The following is a 13,156-nucleotide window of genomic DNA, read 5'->3' as shown; positions in this document are numbered from 1 at the left end:
CTTTTCTCTGAAACTTTATGTAAGAATATGATTGATTTTAAGGATATTTTCAGTCTCTGAAAGTCCTATAGACAACCATCTTTCATATGATGTGGAAAGAGTTAGGGTTTCAGAGTTAACAGAACAGGAATTGAATTCCATTTTATCAGTTTGTGTCACACTTAATACATTACACAGTCTCTCACAGGCTTATTTTAATCCAAGAGCATAAGTATAATGATATAATAATACATACATCCTAGGGATATATTAAGCATTGGATTAGGTAAAATGTTCAAAGAATCCAGGCAAAAGCCTGATTCTCAATAGTGTTTAATAAATGTGACTCTTTATTGTCTCCTTCACTTCTTCATCTGTCTCATTACTGTCTGACTTTTAAAATATTCTATGATTTATTGTTCAATTGAATGTAGATATTATCTGTCTTCATTTTGTAGAGGTGATATGACAATACCACATACTGGTTGGCTTAAACAGTGGGAAAATTGGCTCAGTTTTGGATGCTAGAAGTCCAACATCAAAACAGGAGGACATGCTTTCTCTTGGGTCTGTACCATGCTGGCTTTCTGCTAATACTTGGGATTCCTTGGCTTATAGATGCATCACTCTGATACCTGCCTCTGTCTTCACATGGCAAACTTTCCCTCCTCTGGCTTTTATTAACTTCTGGCTTCAACTTTGGTGTCCAAATTCTTTTGTTAATAAGAACCTCAACATTTTAGATTAAGGTCTGCCCACATTCATTTTGGCTACATCTTAGTTAATATCTTCAAAGGTCCTATTTATAAATGGGTTCACACCCACAGCCATGGGGTTAGAACTTGAACACGTCCTTTGTAGATGAGATAATTCAATTCCCAACATTATCTTAGGAGGCCATGAAGAACATTAAGAATTTTGAGAGTAAACCCAATAAAATTTATGCAGGATGGATGAGAAGTCACCTTAAAGATGTAAATGTCTCCTAAGTCAAAATCAGATAAAGATCCCAAAATTTAATGAAATTTTTGTGACAAATAAGAAAGCTATAGAATAATAATATTTGTAAGATAAACTATTATTTATTGATTACAATGCAAAAGAATATTTTAAAAGTCAGACAGAAATGAGACAGATGAAGAAGTGAAGGAGACAATAAAGAGTCACGTTTATTAAACATAGCCTGTTGGAACTATGAGATAGATCAGAACCAGTCAATGTTTACTCCATTTAACATTGTCTTATTTAGCCCTTATCATAGCTTTATGAAATAGGTAATATTATTCCTGATTCCAGAATAATTAACTGAAGCTTGCATAATTTAAATAAGTTACCTACTGTCAGAAGCTAGTGAGTGCCTGAGGTAGGATTTGAACAAATGTGGTTTGGCTCCAGAGCCTGCATTTTAAAACATTTTCTATCAGAAAGATATAGGCAACAATAAGCAAGCACTAAAAATCAAGATACATTCTTAGAGTGAAAAGTACTAAAAATTAATGAAATAAGTGATGAGAGAAACAGTGACTCAAGGAAGGGGCCACTTTAGATTGAGTGTTCAAAGAAGACCCAAGAGAGAATTTACAGTATTTACCTGACATGTCCAGGGATGAGAGCAAAAGAGTTGAAAGGACTGGAGTAAAACCATTAGAGAGGTTTTTATGGTCACAAGAAGGGGAATTGTATTTGACCTGAATGAGTATCACTCTCCACACTCCTCTATTCTGACTCAAAGTTCACCAACAAACTTAAATGTATTATTATTAATTCAGCTTTAAATTCAAATCAGAATGAAGATAAATAACACATTTCCTCCAGCAACCTTCTTTGTTCAGAAAAATTTGTGCGTTTTTTCTGGTAGTCTCTCTCTTTGGTGGACTCCTTGGTGCAGTCCACTATACTGATCTCCACTTTTCCTCTTCATGGGCTACTTTTTCTTTTAATCAAAAAAATGTTTTCCCATATAAATGCCCTATATTGACCTTGAGCAGCTGAATTAACCTGATTGGTAGGAGGAAAGCTATCTGTTTAACCAAAACTTACTAAATTCTTAGTAACATTTTCTTGAGTCTAGAGGATCCTACACAACTGCTCCCCACCCAAATACACATCTCTGTGGCCTCATCTGGCCCCACTCTCCTCTCCTATGTTCACTGTGCTCTGTTCACAATGGCCTTGTCCTGGCTTTTTGGCCTTCGTGCTGCTTTTTCTTGCAGCTCCTCCTCTAGATCTTCACATTTCTGACTTGCCATTACTCAGTCTACAGTTCAAATAAATTACCCAAGGTCACAACCTAGTGGATAACTGAGGTGGGATTTGAACCCTTGTAGTTCGGCTCCAGACTCTAAATTTTCAAACACTTTCAAGTGTAGAGATATAGAGACAAAATAATTAAACATATAAATAATTAAGATAAGTCCTGAGAGTGAAAAGTGCGAAAAATAAAGTGTTCTGTTTCTAGAGGACGTTCTTAACCATCATTGTGAAGCCATCCTCTATCACCTTAAGTTACTGTTTATCACATCACCCTGTTACATTTTTTTTACATTATTTTTACAATCTGTTCATTGTATCCCCCTCCACCAAATGGATTGTAAACTCCATAAAAGTAGAGGCATTGTCTGTTTAGTTAACTACTCCATTTCCAGAAACTACAAAAAAGATTGGCAAAGGAAAAAAAAAAAAAAAAAAAAGCTTAATAAGCATTTCCTGAATAAATGGCCGTTGGCTTCACTTAACCTTCTGAAAAGTAAATGCATTTGTAAAAATGACCCTGGTTAACTGGAATGCTTTTGAAATTGCTGACATTCCAAGCTCAGTATGAATTGAAATGGAGAAATTTAGGTTAGTTTGGTATAAAACCAAGGTTTTCAGTAAGGACTCAGAATCATTACTAGTTTAATTAGAAGGGATTTGCTATATACAATTAAATTGCTTAAAAACTCCTTGGAAGGGCTGGAGTCACAGAGTTCGGATTGAGCCACAGAGAACCACATTCAGAAACCCTTGTGACAGGACTGGCCTGCTAAGGGAGCTGCTGCTGCTGAAGCCACAGCTCTGCTGACTCTGGCCAAAAGGGCAAGTGGCTACCATTTACCCTGACTCCAGAACTGCCCTAGTTTCTGTTGAGCCCTCACCAGGACCCAGCCTCGTATCACTAATTTCCAACTCCAAGACTTGCACAGATGTACCTGGTAGGCAGAACTCAAGTCATGTGTCTGCACCCTGGTAGCAAAGCAGACTGGGAAATGCAGTTTCTTGAATTTTATGTTTGGAAAATGGGTTCACATGTTAGGAAATTAACAAAATATGTGGGATGCCTTCAAAAGAGTTTTTAGTGGACACACACCACTAATGTTCACTACAATTCACGCATGAGAGTTTATATAATTTACTCCATAAGTAGTTCTTTATTTCTACAAAACTTAAGAGTATCCTTGTTTCTGTTTGCCCTAGACATAGGGAAAAAAGCAGACATAAAGGACCCCAAGGAAAATTATCTCAGTTGATACCATAGAGAGTAATATTCATATGTTCATGTGATTTTTATAGAATATCTGCTTGCAAGGCATTGTGCTTAATGCTGAAGTAGAAAGACAAATGAATAGGATAACCTCTAACCTTCTGGGACTAGAATAGTATAGCCTATGATTTGGTTGCAATTCTCGAGTAGCTCTTCTACCTTAATTTTGAGATTGTTGGTTAGATGGAAGCCTTCTCAATTACAAATTGCGTGTCTAATTTTATTTACTTTCACTTTAAAAGGATTTTAACTACAATCCAAATCCATTACCAAGGTCTATATTGCCCTCAGTTTTTGTTTCCTATTCATCTCTTAAACCTCAGTTTGTTCTATTTTGCCCCTCTCCTATTTACCCTCCAGACACACTGACCTTTCAGTGTCTTGAACTTGCCAAATTCTTTTCAGAGTTGGTCCTTCCATGTGTAAAAGTACTTCCCATGCTAGCAACATCTCATCCTTTAACTCTCCACTTAATATCATCTTTGTAAGCAGCTTTCTCTGCCTACCTATTCTAAATGTAGAATTCTCCCTCTTGTTTTCTGCCATAGTACTCTGTTTTCTTTATAAAACTTATCACAGACAATAACTACTTTTTTTTCAGTCATTCCCTTATTTATTTCCTGACTCTATTACAAGAAAGAAGGTCAATGCAGGCAGGATCTTTTCCTGATTCTTTTTTTCTTTTTTTATTAAATGTATCTGTAGCTCATAGCATAACACCTGGCACATTACAAGTTCTCAAAAAAAATTTTTAAATGAATATTTGGAGAAATTGTTAGTTATTACATGTAAGTTGGAGAGTAAATTTTAACATTTCCTACTGGCAAAATCAATTGAGCATTAAATAAAAAGAAAGAAGTATATGCTATGGTAAAATGGGAAAATAAGGGGCATGCATCTTATTGCAATAAATGAATGGTTGGTACTTTATTCTAGATTGTTATTACTCTTATAATTTTCTGAAACTATTTTTTTTTCTCCATGTTACGTCACTCTAGCTCCAATTATGTGATTGGTCTAGCAGCTTCTTCATACATTCTTTAAAAATTGCATGGGAAATCCCAGAGAATGTAATTAAGCATGAAGCAATATTGGACATACTCCAATTGCAGAAAACTCAAAATTAAATGCTGCAGTTAGAAGGGATAAAAGGTCCTCTCTTCTTTACCTCTATTGGGGAAAATCATTATCTTTTTAAAAACTGTTATAACTGCTTCATGAGATGCTTCATTAAGATTAAAACATTATATAAAAAAAAGATACAATAATATACATAAAATCTAAAGCACGACTGCTTTGTGTCATACCAAAACTCCCAAAATCTCAAGTACAACTAGTTTGGCCAATTCAATACAATAGAATTAAATGGGGAAAAATCTAAACTGTATTTTTCTTTTTTAAATATTTCAGAAAAGAAGTTACTTGGAAAAAATTCCCTTGTAAATGTTTAATTCTATCGTCTTATGCAGATATAGAATTTGCCTTTTTAATTAATTATTCTAACAAATGAAAACATCTTTTTCTGTTTGCATCATGCAATTCTTTCAAATAGATTGATAATGCAAATAATGTTACAGAATATTCGGAAGTAGCTGGGAAGAAATTGATGGATATAGATCTATGAAATCCAACCTATTCTCAAGGAAAAACGCAGGTTTCTGCCTTCGTTTGTCATGTTGGATTAGAGGAGGAATTTCCAGGTCTTTATGTGTTAATTAAAAAGTCATCCTTCAGATTGTAACAAGGCTTCAAAAGGTAAGATTTTAACAGTTAATCCTTGAAACCAGGCTTTGTGATTATGTTAATTTTCTTATCATGTAAGAATGTATGTCACTTAAGCTTATAAGAATTGAAAAGTTGAAAAACCTTCTGCTTGACACACAGGGATTTTGATGTCAATCAAAATTATGTTCCATCTAGTTCTGTCACTTAAAAGTATGCAATCTTGAGAAAAATAACTATGCTGAAACTCAGCTTTTCCAACTATAAAATTGGGATAATAATATTTGTTACTCTAAGGAGGAAGTATATATATAATTTAATCATAGACATAGCATTTGATACATAATTTTGCATAACAAATAGGTGTTCTTTCAAGGCTATATAATTTCACTCCTTTTTTTGTTTGTTTATTTCAATAGAACTAATGGAATGAAAGATTTCTTTTCCAACCATGTGGTTCTACATTTTAAAGGGATATAAAGTTATTACACTTGCTAGTTTGCAGAAAATGAAGCTTCAATTACTTTATAACAAAACAGGTTGACTTCCCGTTGGTCTGGGCACTGTTCTACATATACTTTCATATGTTTTAGTTTATTAGATGCTCACAAAATTTCAGTAAGTTTCTGTCTCAATCTCATTTTATTAATGAGCAAAGTATGACTTAGAGTGGTGACTAGCACTTATTTAAAGCCTCACAATTAGATTTAGAAAAATATAAATGCTTTAGAAATATATTTTATAATGACATTTTTCTACATATGTATTTCCTAAATTATGAGTGCTATATACACTGAGTAAAATAAAACAGATTCTACATATGCATTAATAAAATGGTTTATGAAAAAAAAGCAATAAAATATGACTTTTTGGATTTCATGCATATTGATTAAGGCTATTGAGTGAGGAATGAAACATTTGTAAGCAGATGTAAAAGTCAACTAGTAAATGGAGACTTACTCAAGGAAATTTCAGTTTCATTGAAAAGTAAGAGGAAGAAAAGACTAGAAGGTTTTGGGTCAGAATTAAATGACATGGCCATGAATAGACAAATTATCTGATGAAGTCACTGGCCATCTTATGACCTCAAAAGGTATATCTCCTTCTGGAAAAGTAGGAGTTTAAAAGGTGAGAAGGTGACTCTTCTGTCAACACGAACATTTCTGTCCTTTGATGGTATGGCTCCTGTAATAGACACTGAGCCTAAATGAGTTAGTGGACTCTTTTTGATAACTGGATGTCTGCCTTATTTGAAAGGCTCAATGCAATATAAGTATTCTGTAGACATTTGCCGATTGAATGAATAAATTAAAAGTTAAGATTATGATACACCTTTTCCCAATATTTATCATTTTATAAGTAAATTGCTTCTGTTTCTTAAATTAACATCTATAAAAGAATAGAAGGAACTAAGAAGATGGGAAAACATTCTGCATATATGAGTAATAGCATAAAGTTGGAGTAGAATTAATTCAGAAAATTATAAGAAAGAAGTTTAGGGAGATAGCCTGGAACAAATCATCAAAAGTATGATAGCCCAAGGTAGAAATACTGGATTTTATTTAGTTTGCAATAGAAATCCATTGGAGGGTTTTTGAGGAGAGGAGTGGATTAATCTGAATCAGATTTCAAAGTCTTATTTGGCTACTGCATAAGAACAGATTGTTAAAAGGAAAGAATGGAAACAGAGAGACAAGGCAGAAGGCTATTGCAGAGGATTAAGGGCGGTATTAGGGAACTAGTGAATGTGATCCAAACTGTGATATATTTTGAAGGTAGAGTCAGTAGGATTTGCTAAAGGTATCATTAAATAATGTTAATGAAATAAAATAATGAGATACGTAGTCTGAACAATAACAGGTACTGGTTTCAGTTAATAAGAGGGGAATATCTAGGAAGAAATACATTTACTGCAGAAAATTAAAAATTTAGTTTTATAAATACTAATTTGACATCCAGTCAGTGATATCCATTAGGTCATTGCATATATAATCTTCAGAATTAGGGAATATATAGGGGCTATAATTATAAGATCAGGATGCTTCAGTTATTATTAGTCAGGAAAAGGAGGTAGATCCAAGTAAAGAAAACAAGTTTTCAGTGATTTGGGATGAAAGCTAGGACAGTGACCCTGTGTTTATAGCCTTACATTCCTTATTATGTAAATTACCTTAAGTGGGTTCTCAAGTTTTCACTACAGTGACTTTATACATAGAACAGCTTTTCATGGAATCCCCTTCTCATCCTATCCTGTCCTAGTCTTTAAAACTCACCTAAAACAAGCTTCTTCTAGAAAGCCTTCCCTGCTCCTAGTTTGATTTAGATGTTCCTACACTATGCACTTTTTTCAACAAGTTAAAATATTTATAAAAGTACATTACATTATTCTGTGTTTGTCTAATTCCTTTATTAGGAATCAAATCACTGAGGATAGGAAATTATCCCTTAATCAACTTTGTAATCACAATGTCCATTTTAGTTTTGACAGAAATAGATGCTTCGTTCACATTTTTTGATTGGCTGAATAAAAAGAAAGATTATTATTACAATACATTTTTGAATATGTTCATTGTTTTATAGATCAACTACTTCTAAAGTCTGAAATCAGCACCTGTAAAAGAATACATGGAACCAGTGAACAATGTGACCTACTTTGTCCTCCTGGGCCTCACACAGAGTCCAAAGGAACAGAAAATACTTTCTGTTGTGTTCTCACTCTTCTACATTTTCACCATCATGGGCAACTTGCTCATTGTCATGACTGTAACTGTCAGTAAGTCCCTGGGCTCACCCATGTACTTCTTTCTTGCTGCCTTATCATTTATGGATGTCATTTATGCTTCAGTCATTTCCCCCCAGTTGATTTCAGGCTTGTTCTTTGGACAAAAGACCATATCCTTTCAAGCTTGCATGATCCAGCTCTTCATGGAGCACTTCTTTGGTGGATCAGAGGTCTTTCTTCTGTTGGCCATGGCATATGACCGCTATGTAGCCATCTGTAGGCCCCTGCATTATCTGATTATCATGAGGCACTGGGTATGTATGGTACTGCTAATAGTATCCTGGGTTGGAGGTTTTCTGCACTCGGTTATCCAACTTAGTTCTCTCTATGGGCTCCCATTCTGTGGTCCCAATGTCATTGATCATTTTCTCTGTGACATGTACCCTTTACTGAAACTTGTCTGTACTGATACCTATGTTGTTGGCCTCTTAGTGGTGGCTAATGGAGGACTGATTTGCATTATTATATTTCTGCTCTTACTCATCTCTTATGGTGTCATTTTGCACTCCCTAAAGAACTTTAGTCAGGATGGGAGAAGTAAAGCCCTCTCTACATGTGGTTCACACATCACTGTGGTTGTCTTCTTCTTTGTTCCCTGTATTTTTATGTACGCAAGACCTGCTAGAAACTTCCCTATTGACAAATCATTGAGTGTATTTTATACAGTCATAACCCCTATGCTAAACCCTTTAATCTATACTTTGAGAAATTCAGAGATGACAAATGCTATGAAGAAGCTCTGGAGAAGAAAAGTCATATCAGGTAACAAATGAGTGCATTGTCCTCCACGAAGAAAATCATTTTGTTTCAGTAAATATCTCCTTGGGACCTAGAAGTCACTTTAAATCTAACGCACCCTTTCTTTACCTTCAAAGCAATTATCATTAAAATTAGAGAATTCACTATATGACTGGGCTATTGACAGTAGTTTCCATACTAGAATGTAAGCTTATTACTGTCTTTTTAGTCATTCCACCTAGAAAGGGGTAATGAATATATTGTAGAGAGTCAAAAATAATATGCAATAAATTATTGATTTAAATTTTTAAAACACTGATTTTTAACTAATTACTGCATTATCTTTAATTTTTCTGTCTTAGGTTTGCTTTATTTAAATTCTTATTTATATTCATTCTTTTTATAAAAATATTTAATGCTATGTAGACCATCCTCTTTATTTAGTTTCAGTTGCATTACATATGATTTTTAAATGGGTAATATTTCTGTTTTTTAAAAATTGAAACTTTAAAAATAATAAATAGTAAACATGGAAACTACACAAACTGGCATAAAGTGAGAAGTAAATCTCCTCTCCATCCCCCACCAGAGTCTCTCAGGGCTCCTATGGAAAGGCTATCACTTCCCTCTTTTTTTTTTGTTTTGTTTTGTTTTGTTTGTTTGTTTCTTCAAATAATAATTTTAACAAGTACTATCATATTTACATATGTATGTGCTTTTATTCTGCATGTGTAAGTTTGCATTTTACTACTCAACATCTTGAAGATATTTCTGTACTAGTCCATGTGTTCCTAATTCAGTCTCAGTTATCCTCACACTGCCTGAACACCTCAAAGAGATTTACTAAAATTAAGGTTTCCAGTTATTCATGTTGTTTCTAGTTGTTTTCTATGAGAAATAATTCTGTAATATAGATATCTATTTTTTAAAATATACAAGTATGAGTCACATGAAATGGATTTTTTTATCAAATTTTACATGTATTTAAAGTGTTGATTTTATAAGCTATTGCAAAAATGCCATTCTTCAGGTTGTACTAACCACACTCCTGCCACAGTCTGTGAAATACCTGTTTGTCTCCATTTTCAACAACCAGAGTTTGATAAATATTTATGGTATTTGACAATATGATTAGTTATTAAAATTCTATTTAATTTGTATTCTTTAATTGAAATCCTTTAGATTGATTAGTTTGAGTACCTTTTCATATGTTTAAAATTATTTGTATTTTTCATCTGTGAATTTTTTACCTATTTCCTTCATTGTCAATAATTTCCACACTAATTTTGGGAATTAATTATATACTAAGTAAATTATTCTTTGTGCTGTTATAAATGTAATTATTATATTCCTAGCTTGTTTATTTTCAACTACTTATGCTATGCATACATTTTTTGGCCATGTAGAATTTTTTACATTGACATATCAGATTTATCAATATTATGTTTAGTTATTATATCTTTCTTAGAAGGATTGTCCTTGCTTCTCTTTTACCAAATATCCTTTCCACGCTATTTTTTAACATTTCATTTTTTTCCAAACATTTTCTATTGATATATTTTACAAGTAAATTTTGGATCCATCAGGAATTTATCTTAATTTAAGGAATTTGATTGGGATTGAATTTTAGTTGTTTTTCAGAATGACTGTTCTTTATTATCTTTTACTCATTGATTTGAAATCCCTGGACTCTAGGTCTCTAATCAGTTCCATTTATCTTTTCTTTTTTAATGTTCCACTTAACACACACTATAATTACATCTGCTCTATACTATACTTTGATATCTGATAAGCCTAGTAATCACTGATTTTTATAGTTTTTCAGAATTAAGCCTATTCTTATGTTTCCAGTTAAACATAAATTTAAAATAAGGTAGTGTAGTCACGGTACAAAGTTCAGTTTTTATTTTCAATAAGATTTTATTTAGGAAGATTAATTTATGAAGGGTTTATATCTTCAGAGAATTGGGAATTCCTATCCACTAACAGAATTTGTCTTTGATTTAGCCAAGTTTTCCTTTATTCTCTTTAATAGTACTTTACATTTTCTTCCTGTTTTACTTATCCTCTCTAGATAGCTGTCATTCTTCATCCATGACCACTAAATGCCAGGTGATACACTGCTATAAGAAAAGCCACCTCTTTCAGGCAGTGTATAACTCAAGCCTTTGCCCAGCATCTTTTCGATGTAGCTGAGATCATCCTTCTCACATAGATGGCCTGTGTAGCCATCTGCCAACTGCTCTACACAGCTATCATAAGACAGCAAGTGTGTGGCCTCCTCGTGGGGGAGACCTGGACTGGAGGCTTTGTCTATGCCAACACTGAGTTCCTCTTCACTATATGTCTTCCCTTATGTGGCCCAGTGTCCTAGACCACTCCATGTGTGACTTGAACCCTTTGTTGAAACTTGCCTCCAGGGACACCCACACCTTTGATCTCTTTGTTGCTGCTAACAGAAGTTCCATTTGTCTGTTAAAATTCCTGCTCTTGATGTTCTCCTCTGTGGTCACCATATAAATTTTGAATTCCCACATCTCTGAAGGGAGGTGCAAAGCCCCATCCACCTAGATCTCTCACATCACTGTGGTCATCTTATTCTTTGTTCCCTGCATGTTTCTGTGTCTGGGCCCAGTGACCATCTTGTTCATGAGAAAGTCGTGGTTGTGCTTTATACCACGATAACTCCCATGTTAAACTACTTAATGTTCAATCTCAGAAATGCCGTAGTGAGAAATGCTAACAAGGCAGTCTGAGGCAAAAGGTGACTGAGTGGGAAATAATCACAACCATATAAAATTACTTTATCCTTTTATCAGTAAGAGAAAAGAAGATAATTTCTCCAGTCAGGGCCAAATGAATACTATGTGGCAAATTTAGTTTGATGGTGGCATATAAGCCTTCAGGGGAAGGACTCAGACAGGAAATTACTTATCTTTATAAAAATATCCCATTTAGATTAATTTATTGCCCTTTTGGTTGACAAACTTTAATGTCAGAATCAGTTAGAGACCTTGTTAAAACTCTAGTTCCAAGAAATAGCTCTAGAGATGATAACTCATTAGGACTGTTTTAGGAGTGATATATCTACATTTTAAACAAATTTCACAGATGTTTCTGAAGTAGGTAATCTTGATATGCAATTTGAGCAATAAGGCTGTAGGTAATATTCAAATCTCCAGCCTATTAATGAAATTATCTTATTAAGGCCTTCCCTGGGAAGTATCCTTCAGAGAAGAAGCCAGGAGAAAAATGAAACTCTCTAATCTTCATAAATAATACAATGCAAGCACACTAACTTTACAATTATAAGACAAAAAGAAAATATTCTGGGAAAGTGAAAAAAAAATGGGACTTTTATTCTCTCATCTTCTCTTCCTATACTTTCTAATCTTCTGCCATATCTGGTCTCATTCTTTCTTTATCTTTTTTCTTTCTCCAAAGAAAAAGCTGTCATTTATTCTTGCACATTATTTGGTTTAAAATTTATTTTCATTGTTACATTTGCTGGCAATTCACATTGAGGGTCTTATTTTCACAATTTTGATGTCTGGATGACATGTATTATTTCTAACAGGCAGTTTTTGGTGGAAAGGGTGATGGGTTAAAAACACAGAATCTGCTGAAGACAGCCCTAAATCCAAATCTTAGTTTTGCCATTTATAGGGTAAACTTTGGTAAAAAATGATCTCTTTAAGTTTCAGTTAAAAGGGAATGATGGAGGTAGTATCAGAATTAAATAGAATAATCCTTGAAACATCTTAGGACCACTAAATGTTGAATAAATATCAGTTATTATAAACATCCTTTATTCCTGGAATCTCTGAAATTATAATAGAGCTACTTAACTAACCCTTAGCATTAATGTAATATTATTTTTAAACTTTAGAAGGGATGACTCATAATTTTTCTGTCCCTACTTTCAAGAATACTCTGAAATTTGACTGGCCTTCTATGATTTCTTAGGGACCGGAATGGGCCCCTCTTCTTCAATCCCTGAACTTTTCCCTGGTTTTCAAATCTCTATTGATCTTGTGCCTCCAAATCCTTGGGGCTGATCCAATTTCGGCTCTATTTTCTCCTAACAAGTCCTGTTTGAAGGGCCAAATAATTATTTTACTTTGTACCTGAGATCAAGAAGACGACTATCAGGATATGAACAGATTTAAAGGGTAATGTTTATTCAGAGTAGGTAGTGTTATGCGGTGGTTTTGAGCAGACACTAAGGTCAGATTTCTTTGGTCTGAATATGACCTGGGCAAGTTTTTCATTTTTGTAATAATAGTACCCATCTCATAAATTTGTTGGGCTAATATGTGTTAAGTGCTTATAAAAATGTCTGACACATAGTACATATTAGGTTAAGTTTATTTTTTAAAAGAAAAAATATTGAGTTGTACTGCCCCATTCTAGTT

At 33.7% G+C, this 13,156-nt stretch overlaps 1 protein-coding gene across 1 annotated transcript; it reads left to right on the top strand.

Annotated features, from left to right (window-relative positions):
- The first annotated feature begins 5,172 nt into the window (after positions 1-5,172).
- On the top strand, positions 5,173-8,776 carry LOC119517710 (olfactory receptor 4A47-like). The gene is made up of 2 exons (XM_037814642.1): positions 5,173-5,254; positions 7,802-8,776. The coding sequence occupies exon 2, from the start codon at positions 7,847-7,849 to the stop codon at positions 8,774-8,776; it is 930 nt and encodes a 309-aa protein (XP_037670570.1). The 5' UTR covers positions 5,173-5,254; positions 7,802-7,846.
- The last annotated feature ends 4,380 nt before the right edge of the window (positions 8,777-13,156 follow it).

Source organism: Choloepus didactylus, chromosome 21, assembly GCF_015220235.1.
Source record: "Choloepus didactylus isolate mChoDid1 chromosome 21, mChoDid1.pri, whole genome shotgun sequence".
NCBI lineage: Eukaryota > Metazoa > Chordata > Mammalia > Pilosa > Megalonychidae > Choloepus > Choloepus didactylus.
The sequence above is the reverse complement of the archived record's forward strand: the minus strand, read 5'-3'. Positions and strand labels throughout refer to the sequence as shown.

Bases quoted from the DNA above. Each gene is read 5' to 3' on its own strand.
- LOC119517710 (XM_037814642.1), top strand. From the start codon at position 7,847: ATGGAACCAGTGAACAATGTGACCTACTTTGTCCTCCTGGGCCTCACA.